At 40.7% G+C, this 26,243-nt stretch overlaps 1 protein-coding gene across 5 annotated transcripts in view; it reads right to left on the bottom strand.

Moving 5' to 3' along the window:
• The window catches only part of ulk4 (unc-51 like kinase 4), a 106,478-nt gene extending 82,558 nt beyond the window's left edge, over positions 1-23,920 (bottom strand). For 4 of the 5 annotated variants that reach the window (XM_086310704.1, XM_086310707.1, XM_086310708.1 and 1 more), the window contains exons 1-18: positions 23,866-23,920; positions 23,050-23,190; positions 22,624-22,723; positions 22,193-22,332; positions 21,937-22,099; positions 21,464-21,565; positions 21,285-21,368; positions 21,039-21,114; positions 20,518-20,637; positions 19,632-19,775; positions 18,746-18,939; positions 18,281-18,350; positions 17,875-18,046; positions 17,600-17,660; positions 17,303-17,487; positions 16,454-16,500; positions 15,962-16,040; positions 1,517-1,624 (exon numbers count right to left, since the gene is read on the bottom strand). In XM_086310704.1, coding sequence (XP_086166830.1) covers positions 1,517-1,624; positions 15,962-16,040; positions 16,454-16,500; positions 17,303-17,487; positions 17,600-17,660; positions 17,875-18,046; positions 18,281-18,350; positions 18,746-18,939; positions 19,632-19,775; positions 20,518-20,637; positions 21,039-21,114; positions 21,285-21,368; positions 21,464-21,565; positions 21,937-22,099; positions 22,193-22,332; positions 22,624-22,723; positions 23,050-23,187 — 1,983 coding nt within the window. In that variant the 5' untranslated portion in view covers positions 23,188-23,190; positions 23,866-23,920. The remainder of the gene's footprint in view (positions 1-1,516; positions 1,625-15,961; positions 16,041-16,453; positions 16,501-17,302; positions 17,488-17,599; positions 17,661-17,874; positions 18,047-18,280; positions 18,351-18,745; positions 18,940-19,631; positions 19,776-20,517; positions 20,638-21,038; positions 21,115-21,284; positions 21,369-21,463; positions 21,566-21,936; positions 22,100-22,192; positions 22,333-22,623; positions 22,724-23,049; positions 23,191-23,865) is intronic. The other variant, XM_086310705.1, reaches the window with a different exon arrangement.
• Positions 23,921-26,243: the final 2,323 nt, after the last annotated feature.

Genomic DNA, 26,243 nt, shown 5'->3' with positions numbered 1-26,243 from the left:
TTAAAGCTGTAAGCTAATGATAGTTATATAAGAGCAGATGCTGCTGGTGCAATAAGCTGTACGTTTTACGTCCAATGGATGATGATCTGACTAGTCGACTATCAAAATAATCGTTTGTGGCAGCTCTAATATACATATATATATATATATATATATACATATATATATATATATATATACACACATATATATATATATATATATATATATATATACACACATATATATATATATATATATATATATATATATATATATATATATATATATATATATATATATATATGCACTAAAATTTCAGTAACACTAAAGACACTACATTACAGAGCATCTTAGGGATGGTAAGTTGATATAAGATCATTTTTTTACTATAACTAAATGAAAATGTATACGTTTAAATTGCTGGTTAGATGATTTCTGTGGGAGATAGAACACATTTGCATCAGTCGACAAACACAATTCCTGCAGGAGCTTAAGAGTCAATTTATTAGGAGCTTCGACACAGCAATGAGATTGTTTAAGGTTTCAGAGAATAATGTGTGCAATCAGGTGGGTGGATTGATTTTTAAAGGTTATCCATCAGTTGAGTAAATAAAAATCTTATGCTTAATTGACCTGCCTGGGTAAATTAGGTTAACTGGCAATAAATTGTAGTGCCCCTGGTAATGAAGTCAAACAAGGCCCCCTTCGCTCTAATTCTCAGGGCTGGGGGTCAATTAAATTTCAACTGAATTTAGTTAGTGTGTAGATATAAAGTCCATTACCTGATGACAGAGTACTTTCATTCATTTCACCTAAAGCTGAACATTACCACTGAAGAAATAACAAACAGTCTTACTTGTGACATCAATTCTGTGTTCATTTTTACTTATTAACTGAAGAAATCAATTTCACTGCTGAACTATTGGCGAAAGATGATATGACACATTCACAGCCACTTAAAGTTAACAGCAAGGTGAGCAGCCAGTGAATCATTTCTTTCATTGTATTCCTTACTGCTTGTATTAACATAATTGTTCGGGTCATTTAATGACATACTAGACAAGGCAGTGGCATATTATGTAGAACAATATTAAGAGAATTTGTCTGAGACTAATTAAAGACCTTCATGAATTAGTCTTAACAATGGTGTATGGAAAACAGACTTTAATCGCAGGTTAACGGTAAAAAAAAAGAATAAAATCAAATAGTAAGAAATGCACCTGCCCCAATCTGCTGGTTTCTTCTTGACAAAAATGCCAAATAACATTTCTATTAACAGCTCCTCTTCTGTTATACCTCTTCTAATCAAGGAAAAATCTACTTCACAAAGAATGAGTGTTAAAAAAAACGAGTAATGTTCTTGCCACTTATGCAACCTCCTGCAATGAGTGTCCTTTTCATGCCTAAAGCAAGTATGCATGTGGACCGACTTCTATAGACGTGTTTGGAAACATAATCATGTTTCAATAAACTGCAACATATCTATCTCTTTAAAAATGTCTCTTCACGTTGGCTTCTGACATTCAAAGTGTACCTGAGAGGAGATGAGGTAGAGGAACTCCGCGAGTGGTGGCAGCAGGAGCCGTTTTATTTTACTGTTCCTTAGATTATCCCTCAGCAGGTCTGTTAGTGTGGACACAGCCTGCAAAGAGCATGACAAACACTTTCAATAGTACTTCTATTTTCAATTAAAGTTCAATCACATGAAAATTTAAAAAACAATAATAATAATAATAATAATAATAATTTAAAAAAAAAACTATCTGCACAATAAAATTACAATTCATTTTACATTTATATATTTCCCTAGGGCTGGACATATTCTATTTTTTAATACAAGCCAGGGGCATCTGTATTACCCAGAGACATCACCAGAAGCATGGCAATGCTCTGCTAGCACATAAAAATTTCAACTTCAAAACTCTTATATTCTAACATTATTTTTAAGTTGAGGTAGCAAATACAAAAAGCTTAGCTAAAACCAAATATCTAATTTATGAACGCAATCAACTAAAAATATTAAGGAAAAACAGGAAAATTGATTTTGTCAAAGTCACTAAGGCCACTATTACAGAGATCATAATTTCAAAGCCTGCAAAGCTGTCCCACTGTGTAGGATTATAGTCCAAATCTACCAGGAGCTGCCTGTGTTGTAGTCAACAAAAACCTGGTCTACAACTTTTGAGGAACGAAGACATGCATATTATTTAGAATTTGATGACTAAAACGGCAACAATGTCATGCTAACCTGAAAAACATTTAACAACTGTTTGTTTTAGTAAAGCTGAACAATTATCCACTGATGTTCTTTGAAAGAACCTGCAAATGCAATATTGTCACTTCTTCTATGAGGTTAACACAAAGCCAGTAGTGAAAGGCTGCAGGACCCAGAGTGATGCTCAGGTTGGATCTTCCCAAACAAATCCACCAGTCAAAGCTTGACTTTGAGAAAAAATGAGTGATGAGGTCAACAGGTTTACAGCACTGAGGTTGGTTTTTACAGTAGGGACACTGCTCTCACATCAAATACTCCTTGGGCAATAAACTGTTGTATAAGTTGCATAATGTTAAAAAACAAACAAACAGCAAAAATGTGTAACAAAATACTTTGTGTATGGAGTTAAAATATAATATTATGGTTTACCTTTTAAGTAAGGACAAGATTATTAGCTGCTGGAATAAGACATAATTGGTTTATCTATAGCCCTGTGAAAGGCTGGAAACATGTCCAGGGTGTATTTCATGACTTAGAGGATGGATATGCTCAAGGCCCTTTATTCATCCAGTTCAGGGGGGCAGAGTTAAGAAAACAGAAGCATGGATGGGATATACATTAAATACAAAAAAAAAAAAAAAAATCCCATTGAACTCAGATGTAAACACACACACACAGACTTAATTATATGCAAACACAGCCTTTCTGGCTGGCTGCTTCCTGACATTAGCATTACTGCCAGCTTTTCCCCCTCTGTGATCTGATGCAAGTTCTGCCTCATTCCTCTTTTGTTCCTGCTTTCTTCTTTATTTTTTCCATTGTTTCCATTCTCTCCCAGTTTTGTATCATTTCTGTATTGTTGAACACATTTTCTCCTTCTCTTCCATTTTAAATTTGCCTGCTGTGATTCTATTACAGCTCTCTCACCAACCCTGTCTGTTAGCTATGTTGTTCTGTCTGTCCATTTTAGGGTGAGGTAGTGTGACAGATTATAATGTTCTCTCCCACAGAAAGTTTCACTACAGTTACACTCAAGCAATTGTATTTTGCCATTTTCCAATCTTCTCTCTCACTCCCTTAGTGAGATCAAACCACTAACAATTTCTAAATGGAAAAGGTTGGGAATTAATATGCTGGGGTGTGTTAGAAACTGGTCAAGCAGCTGTACTCAGGGAGAGGGGAGAGGTAGAGAAAAAAAAAGCCTACATGAAGACATATAAAAAATAATTCCCAGAGAACACCTTACAATTATCTCAGCATCAGCACTTCAGGTGAAAACTATGCACATCAATGCACACAAGGAAATACAAACCCATGCACTTAATTAACACACATAAACAACAACGCAGACACACACACACACACACACACACACACACACACACAATAAACAGTGCGATGACCAGTTACTGCGGTGGACTATTAGCCTTATAGAAGACTGAAGACTCAGCCAGAATTAATAGGTAATACAAGCCCATAAAGCGGTGACAGAGGAGACTGACTTATAAATCAGTACACCAGATTTCAATCCCAGCTGTCATAGCGTGAAAGGCGGGGGCACACCTGGATAGTTTGTCAGTTTGTTGCACGGCTAAATTCAGATTAATGGATCACATATCTTATACTAACAATGTGAGGCACAGATTATCACAGCATCTAAAAACACATTCACCAAATATCTCTAGGAAACAAGACTTTTATATTGTTTACCCATAAGAGTATCCAGACGTGCCACTTTAATCAACTTTATTTAACTTTAATCAAAATCAGTCTTAACATAATTACACAACACAGTCAGTCCAAACTTTTTTTTTCTTTTTTACAAAGGATATTTAGAAATCCAGAAATGTCTTTGTTGAGCCATTGCCCTCTGAATATGTCTTCTTAAGGATTGCTGTGAGCTTTTAAAATTCATTGCTTTCCTATAACCCTTCACAGTTCAAGCTTTTGTGGCAAAACTCCCAGAAAATCTGGGGAAGATCATGTGTAGTGGATTTTGAAAGCACAGCTTCTCTATCTCACATTAAGAAAGCAAGAAACATGCATTAGTAACATTAAAACAAAACATTTATTTTTCATTTAATTCTATTTGACGGCTGAAGGACAATGACAGACTCACTGTAGAAAGACAAAAGAGAAACAAACAGGACAGGAAGAAAGAACAGTGAGACAGGAAGAGAGACAGACGAGTGTGTCTATTGAAGAGTAATGAAAGCATATAGCAGCTACCATGGTAACTAAGCCCAGCCCCAAAACTCTGATTAGCAGAATATCAGTGAGAGGACCCCTGCTGAGAAAACACACACACACACACACACACACACACCAGAGAAAAAAATATTTTATTGGTCATCTGTTAGCATCACTATAACATAAGGACAAACACAAACACAGATGCACCAAAAGAAGGAAAAAAAACAAACAAACAACCCCCCCCCCCCCCACACACACACACACACACAAAATATCATAAAAGAGACCCCTGCTGAGTCCTCGCATAAACATGGTTTAAAAAAAAAAAAAAAAAAAGCACACTTGCAGAAACACACAAAACACCTCTGCTGCGTCTATAGATGGACACACGACTACAGACACAAAGATTATTTATATAATGCTTTTTGTTATCCTTGTCATTAGTAGCTGATTTTTTTCCACTCATCATTGGTTTTTAACAATTCACTAAAGAGAAACTGCGATGCCAAAGTCGTCCATTTTGTATATCGCTGTGATGACTCGGTAAATGGTAAATAGACTGGTTCTTATATAGCGCTTTTCTACTCTTCTGAGCACTCAAAGCACTTTACACAACATGTGCATTCACCGATTCAAACAAGCACATTTTCTTAGTGCTTTCTAACTAACATTCACACACACATTCATACTCCGAGGGATGCATTGGAGAGCAATTTGGGGTTAGTATCTTGACCAAGAGGCATGCAGACTAGGGGAAGCCAGGAATCAAACCACCAGTATCAGTAGATGATCAGTAGATGACCTGCTCTACTGCCTGAGCTACAGCCATCCCAGTAGCAGCAAAGAGCCAGAAGACAACTGGTGTGGTATAAAACAGTTCTCTGGCGTAAGATGTCGACAGTAAACCATGGTAAATAAGAATAAGCCCTGGGCATCACTGACAAATAGCACATAGCTAGATCTCTGTGCCATTTATACACCCCCAGTAGATTCTACTTTGATGAAGCCATTTTTTAAACTCCATCAAGAATCTGCCAATGTCCAGGACTCAAAAAAATGATGCCTGATATGATGAAACTACAAATCAGAAACTACTTGTTTTGTAAGTCTCACTGGTAATGCGTCTCTCCCTTCTGCTTGTACATAGTTAACAGAAAGTTCAGAGGGGACTCTTTAGAGAAATGACTCAACAAGGGAAACCAATAAACTGCAATGCTTATGATGGGCCCTAGACAGTGATGACAAATCTGCAAAGGCTTTAAAGTTACATTATCTGACAAATCACATATCAGTATATAGTAAAAATCAGACAAACAAAAACAAGACAATCAATACATTCCTGCCAATATGGCCACTGGTAATATCAATATTTTATCATAAGGCTAATTTCTCTCATTTGTGGCACTAAACATGACCATGTAAGTACCATGGCATCTATGTCAGCATGTGCATAGGCACATTCATAAAAAAGGTCACTAAATATTGTTTATGGATGACCCATGATAAATTAAAATCTTCCACCTAAACCACTGTACTATTGAACATACAGTGGGGCAAAAAAGTATTTAGTCAGCCACCGATTGTGCAAGTTCCCCCACTTAAAATGATGACAGAGGTCAGTAATTTGCACCAGAGGTACACTTCAACTGTGAGAGACAGAATGTGAAAAAAAAAAATCCATGTATTCACATGGTAGGATTTGTAAAGAATTTATTCGTAAACCAGGGTGGAAAATAAGTATTTGGTCACCTCAAACAAGGAAAATCTCTGGCTCTCACAGGCCTGTAACGTCTTCTGTAAGAAGCTTTTCTGTCCCCCACTCGTTACCTGTATGAATGGCACCTGTTTGAACTCATCATCTGTATAAAAGACACCTGTCCACAGCCTCAAACAGTCAGACTCCAAACTCCGCCATGGCCAAGACCAAAGAGCTTTTGAAGGACACCAGGAAAAGTATTGTAGACCTGCACCAGACTGGGAAGAGTGAATCTACAATAGGCAAGCAGCTTGGTGTGGAAAAATCAACTGTGGGAGCAATCATCAGAAAATGGAAGACATACAAGACCACTGATAATCTCCCTCGATCTGGGACTCCACGCAAGATCTCATCCCGTGGGGTCAAAATGATCATGAGAACGGTGAGCAAAGATCCCAGAACCACACGGGGGGACCTGGTGAATGACCTGCAGAGAGCTGGGACCAAAGTAACAAAGGTCACCATCAGTAACACACTACAACGGCAGGGAATCAAATCCCGCAGTGCCAGACGTGTTCCGCTGCTGAAGCCAGTGCATGTCCAGGCCCGTCTGAAGTTTGCCAGAGAGCACATGGATGATACAGCAGAGGATTGGGAGAATGTCATGTGGTCAGATGAAACCAAAGTAGAACTTTTTGGTATAAACTCAACTCGTCGTGTTTGGAGGAAGAAGAATACTGAGTTGCATCCCAAGAACACCATACCTACTGTGAAGCATGGGGGTGGAAACATCATGCTATGGGGCTGTTTTTCTGCCAAGGGGACAGGACGACTGATCCGTGTTAAGGACAGAATGAATGGGGCCATGTATCGTGAGATTTTGAGCCAAAACCTCCTTCCATCAGTGAGAACTTTGAAGATGAAACGAGGCTGGGTCTTCCAACATGACAATGATCCAAAACACACCGCCCGGGCAACAAAGGAGTGGCTCCGTAAGAAGCATTTGAAAGTCCTGGAGTGGCCTAGCCAGTCTCCAGACCTCAACCCCATAGAAAATCTGTGGCGGGAGTTGAAAGTCCGTGTTGCTCGGCGACAGCCCCAAAACATCACTGCTCTCGAGAAGATCTGCATGGAGGAATGGGCCAAAATACCAGCTACTGTGTGTGCAAACCTGGTAAAGACCTATAGTAAACGTTTGACCTCTGTTATTGCCAACAAAGGTTATGTTACTGTAAGGTAGTGACTGGAATAAGTCACAAGGTGTCGCTGTTGAGCTGCATATATGGTGTAAAATTTTGCAATTTTGACCATTTGTCCTCTGCAGGACACCGTACTTCAGATTTCTTGTTCGCGCGGGCGCCATCTTGGTTCAGTGTTTGCTGTGATTCAAAAAGGTAAGCACTGCCAGTGGCGAACTGCATCAGTTTTGTGTTGTATTCATCGCCGAGACCGTGGAATGTTGTAGAAGGCACGGTTATTGTTACTTAATGTGTATTCTGTGTATATGTGTTGTTGTATTTTGCAATGTTGATAGTCACGGAGTGTTTGCTGTGATTCAAAAAGGGCCAGCAGCAGAGTTGGAGTGGTGTTTGCCCCTGCTTCCGAATAAACGGCACGGTCCGAGCCACAAATCGAGCGCCTGTGTCCGACTGGTCTCTCTGCGGTGCACCCCAATCCAACACAAACTAACACAACGCAGAGTCCGGGGTGTAGGGAGGCCCCTGCACTGGTTGGGTTACATCTTTGGTGCCGTGACCCGGATTTGTGGCACTTCGAGACCGAAGAGAAAGCAATGCCGACACCCCCCAGCTACGCAGCCATAGTAAGAGGTGTCGCCATCTGATGGGGTGCTGAACTAAGTATATAACTGCCTGTGCAGCTGTATTACTGGGACTTTCATCTCCCCAGGCATATCCTTTGAAAGTGAAATCTTGGGGTGGTTTCATTTGAGGGTTTCTGTCCCTGAAAAAAAAAAAAAAAAGACTCAGAGACTTGAATTGTAGAAAGAATGCTAAATGATGTTCCCTGTCTATAATGATAATCATTGAATACGGTTAAGCAATTGCTGCTGATTTGTGTCATTCACAACCTCTGTGCTGAAGATAGTTGTTTAACTACGCTCTGAGTTTAATGCTGTTTTTTGTGAATTCTTTTTTTTCTGCGTTATAGAATGATAGTTGTCATACATCTGTGTTGTGTTCTATTTTACTAGAAATATATTGTACTTACTCACAGTTAAGCATACTACAAGTAGCCCACACACATTTTCTGGTGCAGCTAAATTAGAGATACAGGACAGTGAAAATGTTGAGAGACTTTGCAGACACTCCAAAGAGGGCACAGCCTCACCTTTTGAATGAAGGGGCTACAGCTAGCGCCAGTACAGTGGACCAACAGTCATCAGTGAAGTCGAAGCTGGTCACCCAGTTCCCCAGCTTCACTGGCCAGCGGTTACAGTATCACACCCCAATCAGGGACCTCACCGACTCTGGGCTGGGCACACAACAGACCCCACCACCAACCATGCTTTCACCCCAGACTGATCTTGGCGTGGCTCCAGCTCATGCCCCACCACAGCCACCCTATGGAGGCCAAATGCAGGTGCCCTCACACCTATCTGAAATTCGCCCAAGGTCAGTGCCAACCAACCAGACAAGCCAGTCCAACCACAGCCCTCTAACTACAGCCCCTCCAGTGTTTCGCCGGGGCAACCATGGGCGAGCAGCAAGTCCCCACACTGCAGGTGAACAAAGGTGACGGAGGAGAGAGCACTCCCCTAGTTGGTCCCAGGAATGAGGGGGAGGTGGAAGTCAACGGAATGAAGTGCAGGGCACTCATCGACTCTGGCTCCCAGATAACCAGTATTACGCATCAGTACTGGCGCAGCCACCCCACCCTCCATAAACAAAAACTGCAGCCTTCTAAGATACCCATAGAAGGTGCAGAGGGCCAGAGTGTCACCTACCATGGTGTGCTACGCATCAACCTAAAATTGTTGGGGAGAGAGTTTAAGGGTGTGCCTGCTTTTGTTGTCACTAACACAGAGTACCGCTCCTCTGTTCCTCTGCTTGTGGGAACTAATGTCCTCCGTGCCTCCAGAAGTCACCTCCAGGCAACCTACGGCCAGCAGTTCCTCCTCCAGGTCAAGGAGACTCATCCGGAGTGGCACGCCTCCCTGCTAGAGATTGAGAGCACTGACCAGTGTGATATGGATGACACAGTGGGCCCTGTTGTTTATACTGGTCGCAAGGTGCACATTCAAGCAGGGAAAGAGATGGATTTAATGTGCAAAATAAAAGCTGGACCACAAAGAAAGACTTATACAGCCCTAATTGAAGGCCACCCCTCCCTGCGGCTCAGCCAAGACATCCTGGTCGCCAGAGTTCTTGCTGATGTAAAGAAAGGATGTGCCCCGGTAAGAGTGATGAACCTCTCCCAGCATGCTATCACTATCAAGCCTCACACGCATCTGGCCAGGGCATCTCTGGTGGAAAGTATTGTGGACTTTTCAGACAGGGTGCGGGGCAGCCATCACATTAGCGGAGGCAGAGAAGCATGCCTGGGTATGGACCACGTTGTGGCAAGCCAGGAAGTGGATTTAAGTGGAGCAGATGTCGAAAACGAGCACCAGCGTTCCCTTCTTAAAGAGCTTGTGGAAAGAAACATGGGTGTGTTCTCACAGCACCCCCTGGATTATGGCCATACAAAGACTGTGCAACATGAAATCCCTCTGGTCGACTCTAAGCCATTTCGACTGCCTTACCGTAAGATCCCCCCATCACAGTGGCAGGATGTGAGAAGGTTGCTGACAGAAATGGAGGTAGCAGGAGTTATCAGGCCCAGCAAAAGTCCATATGCTTCACCAGTCGTGATCGTAACCAAGAAAGATGGATCACTAAGGCTGTGTATTGACTACAGGAAACTGAACTCCTGTAGCACGAGAGATGCTTTCCCTCTCCCCAGAATAGAGGAAGCCCTGGAGGCTCTAGGGCAGGCAAGATACTTCTCCACCCTTGACCTCACCTCTGGTTATTGGCAGGTGGAGGTGGCGGAGCATGACAAACACAAGACGGCATTCAGCACCCCTATGGGGCTGTTTGAAGCAAATCGTATGCCCTTTGGACTGCAGAATGCTCCCTCCACCTTTCAGAGACTCATGACCTGCTGCTTTGGCGACTTGAACTTCACCCACCTCCTAATCTATCTTGATGATCTCATCATATTCTCCAAAACCTTTGATGAGCATCTGGAAAGACTGCAGCTGGTGTTCGATCGGCTTCGGGAGCATGGCTTGAAGTTAAAGCCTTCTAAATGCCACCTAGTGAGAAAGGAGGTTCAGTATTTGGGTCACTTAGTGTCTGCTGAGGGGATCCGGACAGACCCAGAGAAGATCAGCAAGGTGAAAAACTGGGTGAGGCCCACAAATCGCAAAGAAGTGTTGCAATTCCTGGGATTCGCTGGATACTATAGGCGGTATGTAAGTGGGTACTCTACCCTAGCTGCTCCCCTGTACCGCCTAACTGCTGGTGACCCCAGAAAGAAAAGGAGAGGGGGAAAGAAAAGTCTGGCTACCGACCCACCCTTTTTGTGGACAGATGAATACGAGAAGGCATTTAAGACCCTAAAAGAAAGGCTGACAAGCGCTTCAGTGCTGGGATATCCTGACTATAGCTTGCCCTTCGTTCTGCAGACGGACGCCTCAGGGGAGGGTCTGGGCGCCGTTCTAGCTCAGATCCAAGGTGGAGCTGAGAGGGTCATAGCCTTCGCCAGTAGAGGTTTGAGCCCAGCAGAGACAAGGTATCCTGCACACAAACTCGAGTTCCTTGCTCTTAAATGGGCGGTCACCGACAAATTCTACGACCACCTCTATGGGCGTAGATTCTCTGTCCAGACAGACAACAACCCTCTCAAGTATGTTATGTCATCAGCGAAGCTGGATGCCACAGGCCAGCGGTGGGTGTCTAGGCTGGCTGCTTTCGATTTCGATGTCCAGTATCGGAGGGGACAGAGCAACACAAACGCTGACGCCCTCTCTCGCATGTCTAACCAGGAGGTCATGCACATCCTACAGACATGCCCTCAGTGGGTGGGTGTCGATGAACAGGGGCATGGTGTGACACAGGCTACCCAGGATACTCAAAGCCTCACTGGCCATGGCACGCCTACAGGGGAGGAACTGGAACTTGGGCCACCTACATCCACTGAGCCTTACAGGGATGTGGGGATGGAATCCCTGCCCACCATGACCAAACAGGAGCTCCGTGCAGGGCAGAAAAAAGACCTTGTTATTGGCCCCGTCTTGCACTATAGTATGAACCAGAAGCCGAGCCGCAGCGAGCGAATGAGTGCTGAAGGGCACGTGCGCCTTCTCTTAAAGGAGTGGAGAAGGTTAGCGGTAAGGGATGGCATCCTGTACCGCTGCGTCCAAGACAGCCAAAGGGGAGTAATTGAGCAATTGGTGCTACCAGAGGATTTGCGTATATCAGTGAAGACTGCTCTCCACGATGACTCAGGCCACCTTGGTTTTGAGAGGACATTGCACATGATAAGGGAGAGGTTTTATTGGCCACGGATGTTCCAGGAAATCAAGGCTTGGTGCAAACAATGTGAGAGGTGCTGCCTTAGGAAAACTCCAACCGCAGGGGTCAGGGCCCCCCTGGTCAGTATCCACAGCAGTGCCCCCTTGGAGCTAGTTTGTGTGGATTTTTTGACTCTTGAGAAATCAAAAGGTGGTATCGAAAATGTCCTCGTGGTCACTGACCATTTCTCACGCTATGCGCAAGCATACCCACTAAAGACCAAAAAGCCAGCACAGTGGCTAGGGTGCTGTATAGAAACTTTTTCTGTCGGTTTGGCTTCCCAGCAAAACTGCATGCAGACCAAGGGCGCAATTTTGAAAGTGCTGTGGTGAAGGAGCTGTGTAAATGCACCGGCATCACTAAGACCCACACCACGCCCTATCACCCACAGGGCAAGGGGACAACTGAACGGTTTAACCGCACCCTCATGAACATGCTGGGGACGCTAGAACCTCACCTGAAACCCCGGTGGCACGAATATGTGGATGCAATGACACACGCCTACAACTGCACCCGCCATGATTCGACAGGGCACACACCATACTACCTGATGTTTGGCAGGCATCCACGGCTCCCTGTCGACTTGGTCTTTGGGCTGTCAACCACTAATGGGTCGGGGGGATATAGCGATTATGTCCAGACCCTGCATGACTGCTTGTCACAGGCTTATGCACAGGCTAATCAGGCCTCTCGCCAGGCTAAGGGTCACCAGAAAAGATACTATGACCGACAAGCAAAGAGTCAAAGCTTCAGCCCGGGTGACAGAGTCCTGGTTAAAGTGTGTCATGTGGAGGGGCGAAGCAAACTAGGAGACAAGTGGGAGTCACGTCCATACATTGTGGTGAAGAAACAGCCAGACATGCCGGTGTATGTGGTGCGATCGGAAAATGGTGATACAGAGAGAGTGGTCCACCGCAACCTACTCACGCAGTGTATGTTTCTTCCCGTGGAGCAGGTGGGAGAGGAGGCAAGAGAGGAAATGGAGCTTGACGTGGAGGAGGTTCATGGAGGAGGGATTGAGGACAGTGGAGAGCAGGCTGGTGAAGTAATCAGACAGGATGAAGAGTCGGACATGATCGAAGACGGGGAGGCTGATAGCCTGGAAGGAGGTGTGGAGGGAGTTTCACCTGAAGCAGCAAATGGATCACTTGCCCCCAAGGGACCAGAGGAAAGGGACACAGGGACAGGACAAGAGAGTGAAGATTGGAGGGGGAATGAAACTGTCAGGGTCACCCACTCACCTCCCAGACCAAGTGAACCAAGGAGGAACTTGCCAAGGAGTCGGCATCCCCCTAAGAGACTGACTTATGGGTCGAGAGTTAACGAACCAGGGGAGGATCAGGAGAAGATAGAAAGGGGATGGAAGCTGTGGCAGAGGGCCAAAGCAAGAAGGGCTGCAGGAAACACAGACATTTTCGCATTACACTGCACATCTTCCACCACCGTTATTCTTGTATACATAGTGAGACTGTTCTGTTTTATTTTGTTTTGTTTGATGACTGGGACGCCATCACTTAAAGGAGGGGCGGATGTAAGGTAGTGACTGGAATAAGTCACAAGGTGTCGCTGTTGAGCTGCATATATGGTGTAAAATTTAGCAATTTTGACCATTTGTCCTCTGCAGGACACCGTACTTCAGATTTCTTGTTCGCGCGGGCGCCATCTTGGTTCAGTGTTTGCTGTGATTCAAAAAGGTAAGCACTGCCAGTGGCGAACTGCATCAGTTTTGTGTTGTATTCATCGCCGAGACCGTGGAATGTTGTAGAAGGCACGGTTATTGTTACTTAATGTGTATTCTGTGTATATGTGTTGTTGTATTTTGCAATGTTGATAGTCACGGAGTGTTTGCTGTGATTCAAAAAGGGCCAGCAGCAGAGTTGGAGTGGTGTTTGCCCCTGCTTCCGAATAAACGGCACGGTCCGAGCCACAAATCGAGCGCCTGTGTCCGACTGGTCTCTCTGCGGTGCACCCCAATCCAACACAAACTAACACAACGCAGAGTCCGGGGTGTAGGGAGGCCCCTGCACTGGTTGGGTTACATTACAAAGTATTGAGTTGTATTTTTGTTATTGACCAAATACTTATTTTCCACCCTGATTTACGAATAAATTCTTTACAAATCCTACTATGTGGATTCATGGATTTTTTTTTCACATTCTGTCTCTCACAGTTGAAGTGTACCTCTGGTGCAAATTACTGACCTCTGTCATCATTTTAGGTGGGGGAACTTGCACAATCGGTGGCTGACTAAATACTTTTTTGCCCCACTGTACATATGCTCATTTCACTTTGACAAACCAAACCTTTTAACTTGATGAAAAGTGATTGCCATGGCTGAAAATTAAGTATTTATTTTTTAGAATCAATGATTCCAGTCTCTTAGTGACTAGAGGGAAGTCTGTTTTGGTATGAGCATTACAGCATCAGGGAGTTTCAACGTGGCAGTAAATACACTAAAAGAAAAAAGCTTAAGCTGTAAATGCAATTAAAAGCAAATTTGATTCCTCATTTGAGTTCCAAATTTCAGCTAAAGTGTTAACCAGTCAATTTTTGTTGTAAGACAGTAAAGTAAAGGCTCCACTGAGTCACCACAGTAATTATGCGAAAAAACTGAATTGTTTACATGTACAGTCCTGCAGATGCACTTTACTGCACATGTACACAGAAAAACAGCCACAAATGGATGCAGAGCAGAATGAGGCAGACATCCATGGAAAATTAAAATTAAAAATTGAACACTCAAATTTATTAATCACCTCAAATCTAGCCCTCAGACACCCTCTAGTCCAAAGCCCTCCAAAACTAAAAGATGAGCCCAGAAAAGAGTCCCTTGTGTGAGCTGGGGCTGAGATTAACTGCTCCCTCTCAGACATTTTCTGGCTATTATCACAACAACACTGCTTTCCAAGCACCAATCAGTTCCCCAAATTATGTCAAGAAACCATTTTCAAACATTAGAAAGAAAAGAAAAAAAGTCGAAGTAGAGCTGGCCAATTTCAAAAGAAATTATGGCAGAATATCTACTCCACGGTTAGAAGCACACCAATAACAATCTTAACTAAGTACATTAGTGGTCACTCTTTGTGTAGAGTGGAGTTGAGTGGTCAGAGATACACATCCTCCTACAATTTCTAATGTTTAATGAAACAGCAATGTTTACAGTAAGTACTTCAACTCTTTATATTATATATACACTCCTTTGGCGAGGAGCGAGGCACACCCAAGGGTCCCTGAATGACCAAAACACACACATTACATGGATTCATCCAGACACAAACATGAAAATGATATATCATAGACTGATACATAACAGTTATATATTAATCGTTATACTTGATTAAATAAATTGTATAAATATTTATACCACTATTATTGTGTACACTCAAATTATTTTGGCAATATTTTTTTCAGAAGCACCGTGCCAATATAGCCACTCTGAATTTAACTGAACTGATGAGAGCAAAAGTGAGAGAGAGAGAGGGAGAGAGAGAGAGAGAGAGAGAGCGAGAGTGAGCAGAAGCAAGAGAGCGCAAGATATCTCTAAAGTTCCTATTTACTGTACACAGGCTATGGTTGTCTTGTAGCTTTTTAACGCCGCCAGCTGGTAAATACTGGTACTATAAAGTATTTCTACATCTTGTTTCAGGACAGTTTTTTTCCTCCTTCCTCAGCTAAAAGCTTTTATTATTGTTTGCATGCCTCTAAACAAAAGTACTAATTATGGCCACATGCACAATAAAATTAAGCAAGACATGCTAAATCAACCTTTATGTATTTTGTTGTGGATAAATTTACATTTTTACATCAATAAATGTGCTCTTTCTGGTATTTACTGCCACATTGTGGTGTAAATTTGTACTGCAGGTCTGAGGATCATGAAACATTTTGAAGAAAACAGGACTTCTCAATTTTTTTGGTTACTCAGCGCATTAAATAACTTGTCTGAAATAAAATGACTGTTTTGCTCTTTCTATAGTTGCCAGTGTTACACTTTTATTTCTAATACATAATAAATAAATAAAATTCCATAAATAAAATATCTATTTAATTGCATTGATAATGTCTTGGAGTTTTAAATCTGTGTTGGCACACCTACACAATTGTGACAATTAGCTAGGAGCCCTAGTATAAATTTTATACTAACATTTGAAAATTGTGTTAGGTTAAGGTTAAAAAAAAATGAGCAAATGAGCAGTAGCTGTTCTCCCTAAGTAAATAAATAAATGAATACATGGAAATAAAAAAATCTAAAGGAAATAAGCATAACTCTATTTAGTATGTGTGTATATTCCTGACCTCAGAAACAGGACTGTCCAATCCAAGGTCACTACAGTGCAGAGCCAGTAGTCCCATCACTCTGAGAACCTTGCTCCGTCTGCAAGGCATTTTTCATTTTTATTTATTATGTTAATTGTGAATTTTCAGCTTGGATATCATCTCGGGATTTTTTAAAAACATTTTCAGTTACTGATTTTATAAAACTGGTCATGGTGTTTAAGTTTTCCAGCATCCTTAGAAGAAAAACACAACATAAAGCAAAGAAAATGTATAAACATCAAATTTCTTAGAGCATGCTTAACCACTCTAGATATAATCATAGGAACTGCAGTTCATAAAACAATGTTAAAAAAAAAGCAATTGGGAGAGGATGTAGAATCGTGCTTCTTCTAATTATTCAGTAGCTTTTCTTTAATCATAATGTTTTGCCACATCAGAAATTAGCACTTTAAAAAAAAGCAATGTTACAGTGTCCCCTGTTTATAGAACAAACATACATTGTATACTTACATGTCCCAGTTAGGAGCTTGTCGCAACAGGTGGACCAAAACTAGAAGCTGAATGAAGAATTGAGGAAATTAGAGTGACAGAAAGAAGGAAAAGGATAGCAAACAATGTAAATATGTAGAAAATGATGATATATTGCCACAAAGCATGGAATCTAAGTTCATTGTGACTTCTAAAAGGATTGTTAATGAGAGTGTTCGGTGTTTTAGTAAAAAGAAATTAACTTTTTTCAAATTCAAATTGTTGAGTGGAAAAGATGAGCCGTATAAAAAACAATTATCATTACTTTATTTAATTACAGATAGAAAAAGTATGGTTATATCAGTAATAATACCATAAATAAAAAACATTCTAAATATAATTTTCCTGTGCTTTTGTTAATCTTAATCTTACATTTTTTTCAGGAACTCTGTGCCCAAAATCAGATTGAAAGAGGTATCTTTATTTGAGCCCTGAATAATTCTATGAAACTGCATCCTTGTGCGGTACTAATGACTCCCACTTGACTAATGACTAGCTGGGAGCAAAAGCATGACCCACACACCTACATCCTCTTACTGAAGTTCTCTGTTGACAGGGCAAACAAACAGACAAAAAAAGACAGCACAAGGTCAGTAGAAAATGAACAAACTGGAAAACAATAGCTCATTATAAATATTCAATTGTAGACATGCCAGTGGAAAGATTTCCAACTATAATCTTCCTCAGCTAACACTAAGGATCCCTTGCTGTCATGTAGGGTTGAGATATTAAATACATTCTATTAAGCTGCACAGTTATGCAACTGTTCTCAAGAAACCCACCCAGCAGATCATATTTCAACAGGAGTCTAAAACAAATATGTTTTCCTACCAGTCTTGAGTTAATCAGCCTGTTAGCGATAACTGTATGTCCAACCACACAGCCGAGGTAGCACAGGAGGTTGAGTTTGGATCGAGTGGCCGTGGAAGTGGAGTGGCTCTGTTCTTCAATGGATGAACAAAGCTGTGATAGAAAGACAGTCCACTCTTCATCACTCAGAGACTGTAGCTTCTCACCTGCAGGAAAATAGAGAGGATTCAAGATAAAAACCAGGGACAATACACTGAGATACTTTTTTGCTTTTTTTCAGGACACTAAACTGACTTTGTGCCAGCTCAAAAAACATACCTGAATATGCAGGTACACATAGGGTTTTAGGATCATATCGCCCAGGTGTGTTCTTCAAAATCTGTTAAACAGAGCTCAAAATAGTCAATTGTAGCCATTTTTTCTACATTGCTAGTAAAGGTTGTTAATAAATGTCTTATTCTTATGTAAGAAGGAGCAAGAAAGTTTCCCACTAAGAAGACTTAAAGACTAACAGAGGTTTGACAGATGTATTTTAATGAATTAAAAAAAGAAATATGAAACAGCCATCATATCATATAATTACACGCCTTTACCTTGGGGTTGTCGAGGACTGGGGTGACAGTGAGATCAAATTCAGTGTGGAGAAGATCCTTCACACAGGGTGTAGTGTCAGTACAGTTACTGGTAGTGAGAGTAACCTGAGGTGCAATGTTCTGATTTGGACAGTCAGATGAACTGCAGTTTCTGATTGAGTTGGCACGGGAGCTACAAGAACAGGAAGAGAAGAGTATGGAGAGCAATGTATGGTTTACTATAGACATCTGAGTACCACTCGTTCTAGGTGTGTTCCTACTGTAAGAGTAAATCCAAAGCTTACATATCACTTTTGAGACACGAGATTCACATTCTTCCTCTGGAATGATTTATCTGTAAACTTGTGCACTGAAAACAGGAACAAAACTCTGTAAGGGAAACTAGGAAAGAGTGAGTACAGAATACCTGAGCAGAAAAATGGCCTCAGTGCTGTCCTCATCCAAACCACTCTTTGGCTTCAGGTCTGAAACATTATCTGGAGAAGTAAGCACGTGTGTACTTAAAGACACATAAATTTGTGGTATGGTGAAAGATGAACCTTACATCATAATAAGCAGAAATCAGATCTGCACAATAGAAACTACTAGTATAATGTAGACCTACAACAAACCAAAACCAAACACAAACAAATTCTAGTACAAAAAAATGGTAAAGCAAAACAGTGGAATATAAAACCAGATTAATGATTAATTAATGGTTTGAAGATAAATATTGTAAAAAACAGAATCTATCACACATACAATGTTCATATATACAAAAATGACTAGTGTTAAAGTACAAATTAAAATTCAAAGTTAAGTAGCTTACTGTGGCTAAGTATTAAATTTTGTTGCTTAATCTAAACCACACAGACTTTGACGAATCTGTTACCTAGTGTGAATGACTTATTGGGCTGCAGTGTGCGGCACATTTGCAGACTCCCAGTTAACTTAGAGTCATCGTCAGGTTCTCCTTCTCTTCTTCTCTCCCTTCCGACTTCACTATTCAGGGTCTGGCTTTGGCTCAAGGCTCCAGAGGATGTGTGGTTGACAGAATTTTGGCTGTCAGTCCTTCTGTCACATGGCCTGTCAGTTGTTGTAAGAGATGATATTAGTTTCTCAGACATCCCATAAGCTAGCTGACTGAGGGCTAAGTGGCTGTTGGCAAGGCTCGCTGCTTGCCACGGATGGAAAAGGTCACATGTGTTTGTGTGTCTGTGGAGGTAGTGAGAACTAAAAAGACTTCATGGTCATTTTCTTTCTTTTTCAGGTCTGAGCACTGGCTGAAGTTACCCTTTCTAACGTGTAACAGAGAAAAAGGAAGTATTTCCGTTCAGACGGGTTCTTACTACTCGTTTTACTCGGTCAGTTGGTGTAAGTGAAAGTGCTTCCTGCAGAAAGCAGGACACATGAAGTCTACTCATGAATGCACCCAGCTATCATCTGCACTATTCTTGAATGGATCCAGACAGATATTGCAGGCAAAAAAAGAAAATTTAAAGCTCAATTCAACTTAATCCAACATCGGTGTTCTTGTATGTAGCTCCATCGGATAATGCCAAGAAAAGGTCTATGCTGAAGCACATGAGTGAAAATGGCGATACAGAACCCTTTCTGCAAGCTGTTTCTTTATTAGCTAAATTCTCTGATATCAACCTTTGTCAAACACGATTCACATCCCGACTGACAGCCAAAAATAACAAGGAAAATAAATGCTGGTAATTATGTTGGACTTTTAAAATCAAAACAGATTAGAAAAATGAAAAAACATAACCTACCTGAAACTACAAGAAACAACCTCCTTGCAGACATTTTCTGCCTCTTCATTTTCTTCATTCTTCTCTTCACCTTTTTCGGCATCCTCTTCCTCCTTTATAATCTGTTTCCAGAAAGGGTGAGCCAGCAGTTGTGGCCAGTTCATCCTAAAGATACATCAAAAAATCAAATGCATTATGAGTAACACCTTACAATACAACCAGGAACTACAGCAACTCCCCTGTAAATGGAACTTTAATTATTTTATTTGAAATTACATTGTAGTTACATTTACCTACAAGTAGTATCCCAAGAATAAGGGGTTAATAAGTCAGTTTTTTATATAAAAAAAAAAAAAAAGAGAGAGAGACATAATTAAACTGTAGGTAAATTTAAGCATGTATAAAAAAATTTAGGTAGTGCCTAAATTCCTGGTATTATACTGTATGTATTATACTGTATTTTTAAATACTGCATAAGTATTTTTAAGTACTGTGTAATTTCTTGGTAATTTTGTAGAAAATCAAACTACACTAAACTACAAGTCAGACTTAGCTCCATTACACAGGCCTGCAAGTTTATTTGTTCTTGTAATTTAGAAAGGGAGTCCTTCTTGCAATGCATTGGCAAAATAAAAGGACAGTTAAATAATAGAACATCCATCATGCAAGCACTCAGAAGCTTCAGTTAATGTCATTAGAATTGGGAAAAATATGATCAGGCCGTATTTCCAACCATGATTCTGGCATGACTGTTGATGCCACACGAGTTGGTTTGGGTATTTCTATAATTACTGATCTCACTGCAGTCTGCACAGCTCTGTCGAACTGGAGTGAGAAACAAAAATACCCCGTGAGAAATACCTTGATAATGACAAAAGTCTCGGGAGAATGGCCAGAGTGTGCTGACCTGACATTAAAGCCGAAAAGAGCTCTGATAACCACGCTGGGGTGAGCAGAAGAGCATCCAAAACATTTACAACTTCCAGGCAGATGGGCTACAACAAAACAGGACCATGTGTGTTCTCTCCTATCAGCCAAGAACAGAAATTTGAAGCAGCAATGGGAACAGACTCACAAAAACTGGACAACGCAATACTGGAAAAATTAATGATTATGAATAATGAATTTTAATTTCTGCTAAGGCACACAGATGGCAAGGTCAGACTTTGGCATAACTAGCATGACTCCATGAACCCAGACTGCTTTGTGTCAGTTCAGACAGGTGGTGTAGTGGTGTGGTGATTTTTTGTTTTCAGCACACTGAGCATTCATTCATTCATACTGATCACTCATTTATTAAATCCCACTGTCTGAGCAATGCTTCTGAACATGTGCATCGATTTATAGAAGCATTTGAGCATCCAGATGATGAAACTATAGCAACTGTATCAGAATTGTAAGTGTTTGTTGTGTGTGTATGAGCTTAACCTCCTCTCAGGGTTTTTGTTGAGCAACCCTTTCAGAAGACTCTGGAAATCCTGGCAGGGAGAACCTGCAGAAACCACTGTACAAAGAAGAAAATTAACCAAACAAACAACAACAAGAATAAAATCAACAATTATCTGTTAAAACTATTTTTTTCTAAATATCAAACACTATATGAAATGTGACATCTTTGTGTGCGAGTCTGTGTCTGTATATAATGATGTGGGTGTGCGAGGAAGTGTTTGTCACCTGTCTGCCTGGGAGGTGGTGGTTCCTTATTCAAGATCATCTCTCTCAATTCAGTGTAGTTGTCAGAGAAGAAGGGGGGTGTACCTGGGAAACAAAAACAATATAGAACAGTACCGTATAACATATTACAGGCCAGAATTAGTATTTTCATTAGTTTGAGTCTGTTTGCATATCAGTACCGGTGTACATGTAGTATAATATACAACCAAGAGACCAGAGATCAGACTTCATATTAGTTTCTGATCCTTCCAAAACCTCTGGAGCACTGTAAGCTGTAGAACCTGAAAATATACATACATAAATGCACACAGAGTAGTTTAAAAAACAGATAGTATAAAGTATACAATATGGTATAGTCTTAACATATTTTAATTTTTTAAAAAGTTTTTATGCTGCTATTTTTTAATCTCACCAAGATTTCAAAACAACATTCCCTACACAAGACTTGTTTTTGTCATTGCCTTAAGTGAAATACCTCTCCTAAGGTTGCACACCCAGAGCACTGGATGCAACATTAAGACCTTGCTTACATTTCCATCTGATCAACAGCAGCTACTAACAGCTGTATATCTTTAGAGCCTCTCTTATCTCTAATCAGCTGGTTTTATACAGTCAACAAATTATAGCATACAGAAACAGCATGATTACTAACCTTGTAATCTTTTCTTTAAGTTGTCAGTGTTCTGATTGCTGTCTCCTTCCTCTATCTCCTCAGATGCAGAGAACAAGGTAAGGAAATCCTGCAGCGTGTCTCCCTCTGCCTTAGACAGACAGAAGTTACCAAACTTCAGAATGCCGCTGCCATCAAGTAGGATCTATGAGCAACAGAAAGAGAAATATTACAACATTCATATATGATGGTAGCATTGCTGTTATACACTTACATAGAGATGAATGCAGGTGCAAACCTTAGCAGGAGTCAGGTCAGAGAAAATGATTCCTAACTCATGGATGTGTTTCAGTCCTTTGACTAAGTGCCATCCAAACCTTCGTACCGCATCTTGTGACAGGCTTCCATCATGGGCAATTACAGAGTCCATGGATCCCCCTGAAATTTACAGCACATGTTTGTATGCAAGTTTGGCACATGAGGTAAAAACAAAGAGAACAAAGAATGACACACCTTGCACTGCTTAAAAAAAATGTGGTTACAGACTATACCAACACTGAATATATATGAGTAATGGGGAAAAACACATTCTGAAAGGACATTTATTATTAAAAACTTAAAATATTAAAGTAATTTAAGCCTTAAGCTGCTATAAGTTGTGGTTCTCATCAAATATATTCTTTGATATTCGGGTACTGTTTATAACAACTGCCAGGAATAATGACTGACCTGTACAAAGCTCCACCACCAACCACAGGTGGTTACTTGTCTCATACCACTCGTAGAAGTTGGCTATATTTGGATGATCCAGATCCTGGGTGAGGCGTACCTTATACAAAAGTGAATCATCAGAACACTTTTATAAAGCAGGCTTTTTACGGCAAAGCTCAATGCCAAATTCCACCTAAAAATATCATGCACTAATCATTCACATGATCTTATTCAATATGAAAAGCACACTGTATATATGCTAGTGTACTGGGAGCAGTGGCCTCAGAAAGGGAGATCATCCCCTAACAGGCGGAAAATAGATTGACAGTTAGATATATCAATACTAATCACAGCCTTCTTTGGACTGTTAAAAACAACTCTGTTATTGGTATATAAAACTAATACAACTAGAAGATGTACCACTAAGTTCAAACATTGTCCTACATGGTTAGTAATCTCGGATTTCTTGGTTTTGTCAGTGCATTTGATGGCAACATAGTTGAGATTGCCCTTCCTTCTTCCTTTATAGACAACTGAGTTGTGGCCTGCCCCAAGCTCCTCGTACAGAATGAAGTTTTCCATTTGCTGTGGAGAAGAAAAAAAAGGCCTAATTTATATCTATTCACTTCAAACTTTTTTTTCCCATCAGTGAAAAACAGAAGCCTTACAGTAATTCAAACTATACCATGCAAGTTGTACAGTACGTATGGAATATTATCTGCTCTTGCACGCGTTTTGATAAATGGGACCTCTGGGAATCTTGTCATAAATCTGTTTTAACAACATCCAAATACATATATATATTTAAAGGTGGGGTACTATATTTGTTGGAGAGCCACACCTGTAAAAAATCCGCCTGATTACCTTTAATTAGCGGAACACCTGTTTTACTACAGCAGCTTCATTAGAGTCAACCACTTTCATAACGAACTCTTAACATTCACCCAGAAAGACAAGACAACAAAGTGTGTATTTTATGCTTAAAATAAATAATTAACCTTTATGTGTGAAAAAACATATATGTTATGAGGCATTAACGTAAACTTTAAAATAACGGTTGACCTCGGGGGCTTCATGGTCTGTTGTACGTTCAGGAGCTCAGGTAGTTTGCACTCTTTGAACAAAAAAAGTTAACAGTTGAAGTGAAAGTAATTATAAGAGACCTGCACACGCCTATACACAGGCTCATAAAAAACATTTGCGATTAATGCTGAGCTTGTTATTTTTTTACACTTCACATTAAAGTAGCTTGAAACCTACCTCTTCAACGACCCGCTGTTTGTGAGCGGAAGAGTGATGGGTCGCATTGTTCCAAATGGAAGAGTGGGGGGTAGTGAAAATGTTGGCATGAAATAAAGGCTGTATCTTCTCGTCATAGTCATTATATGTGCATACAGATAAGTAATTATATTTAATAAAATGTTTCGGTTTAAATAAGATATAAGCAAAACTGTGATTTTGTGAAAAACGCTGTATTAGTTTTAACCTGATCCACCTCCAAATGGTATATTCCCACGTTGCTAGGATACTAGAGTGAACACAACAGACAGCGGGCGCTTGGAATCCAAATTAAAGTGGCTGTAATGGCGTTTTATAATAAACTATAACAGAGAAATTTATAAAACTCAGTTTTAAATTTGTGTTATAAAAATAATTTTCAGAGTACTTCTGAATATTCCGGAGGTAAGCTCTAACTCTGGTCATACTCCGGTCTTCGGGGTCTAAATGCGGGCATACACACAATCCATGTGAGAGTGTAGAATGACGTCATTAATTAAATGATATTGGCAGACAAAAGGCCTTACAGTGTTTGCCAGCCCACAGGGCAGCGGGGACACTGGTGAATTAAGTTAAAACTGTGTGAAATGTGGTCACGTGTGAGACGTTTTCCATTGTGGCTTCGTAAAAGGTGATTGACTTTATTGAAACTGAAATGTTTTTCTAAACCTAACCAAACGGTTTTGTTTCCTCACTCTAATCAAACTGTCTGGAAATGAGAATGAATAAATAAATTGTTTTTAAAAAATGTTTGAAGCTGGCTTACGAATAACTTAATAAGCTAGGGATAGAAGTATGTCAGTCTTTTGCGGCAAATTTCTCTCCATATAAGAGCAGGGAACGGTGGAAATCTGCATAAATTTAAAACTTCCCAACTAGCTAGGTTACATAAAAATGCCAGGGACGAATTCCGGAGAACATATTTCATTCAACAAAATAAAAGCCAGTGATGCTTTCAATGTATTTACCATAGTTTTTTGTTATTGCAAAGTTCAAGTAAAGACAACAGTCATTACATTTCTTAACCCGGCTGTGTAACCCGACTGTGTCAACTGAGGAAGTTCAGGGTCTCTCCAAAGATCCTCAGGATTTTCTATACAGGCACTGTGGAGAGCATTTTCACAGAACATCACATCGTGGTTCGGGAACAGCTGTGTTAAGGACCAAAAAGCTCTCCAGAGAGTGATCCGTACAGCAGAACGCTGCTGCAGGATTGCTCTCCCCCCGCTTCAGGACACCTAAACCAGGAGATGCCGGACTAGAGCAGCGCAGATACTGAAGGACCCGTCCCATCCTGGCAACAAACTGTTCCAACTTCTGCAATCCGGTAGAAGGTTCCACATCATCCGAGCAAGGACAGAGAGACTCAAGAGAAGCTTCTATCCCCAAGCCATCCGGGCCCTAAACACACACACCCGCCCTCTCACATCATCTATAATTGACTGAGACAGGACTCTCTTCCAAACACTCTAAACCCAGGCACAATGTACATTTCAAATTCCTTTAATTTTAAATATGTTTATATTGTCTATTCTGTAAAATAGTCAGATTGTCTATTCTTATTAATGTACAGAATTCACCTGCTTGCTGCTACTACTGCACATTCACCTAATGTATATACTATATATATATATATAATGTTCTTCCTCTAACCCCCCCCCCCCCCCCCCTATTTTTGCACATGTCGAGGAGCGTGTCAGGTTACATTTCACTGTGTGTTATACTTGTATAACTATGCATGTGACAAATAAAGAACCTTGACCCTTGAACTTTGTAAATACACAATGACAGCTTTCCTGGTTCAATGAAATAGATTGTCTTGACGCATGCTCAATCATCAATGTAAGTAAATCCCAAAAAGTTGATTCTGTTCATCTGGGAATGAAATAGTAACTCCTATGCAATGCCACTTAAATTTATGAAAAATGTGTATGTGTCCATACACTGTAATATAAACAAGAAAATAAGTAAAGTCCTACTCTGAAAATGAAAATGGGGAAGAAAAAAAAATCAGACATTGTCTAGGTAAATGATTTTTCTCACTATCTCTTGGGCCTGTCTGATCATTACTGTGTTTTCTTTGAAAGTAAAATCTCAGCCCACACAAATATATCAACAACAGTGATCACAAAACGGTGTATAACTGAACACAGTAGTGCAATTTTTAACCAGGTCTTCCCATTAACACCTGACCTGCCCAGAGGGTCAGTCAATGAGCTCGTCAATAGCTTTAATGCAAAAATGTTAAATGTAATGGACACTATTGCTCCCATTAAGGTGAAGGTTATCTCTGGAAGGAAAAAGTCTCCATGGAGAAACTCCACACTGGTGAAAAAAGAAAAAAGAGAGTGTAGGAAAGC

This window comes from Aulonocara sp. 'chitande type north' Nkhata Bay, linkage group LG11, assembly GCF_057382095.1.
Source record: "Aulonocara sp. 'chitande type north' Nkhata Bay isolate Kocher_YH1m ecotype deep benthic linkage group LG11, A_spYH_male_GT1.1, whole genome shotgun sequence".
NCBI lineage: Eukaryota > Metazoa > Chordata > Actinopteri > Cichliformes > Cichlidae > Aulonocara > Aulonocara sp. 'chitande type north' Nkhata Bay.
This window is presented reverse-complemented; position numbering and strand designations above follow the sequence as displayed.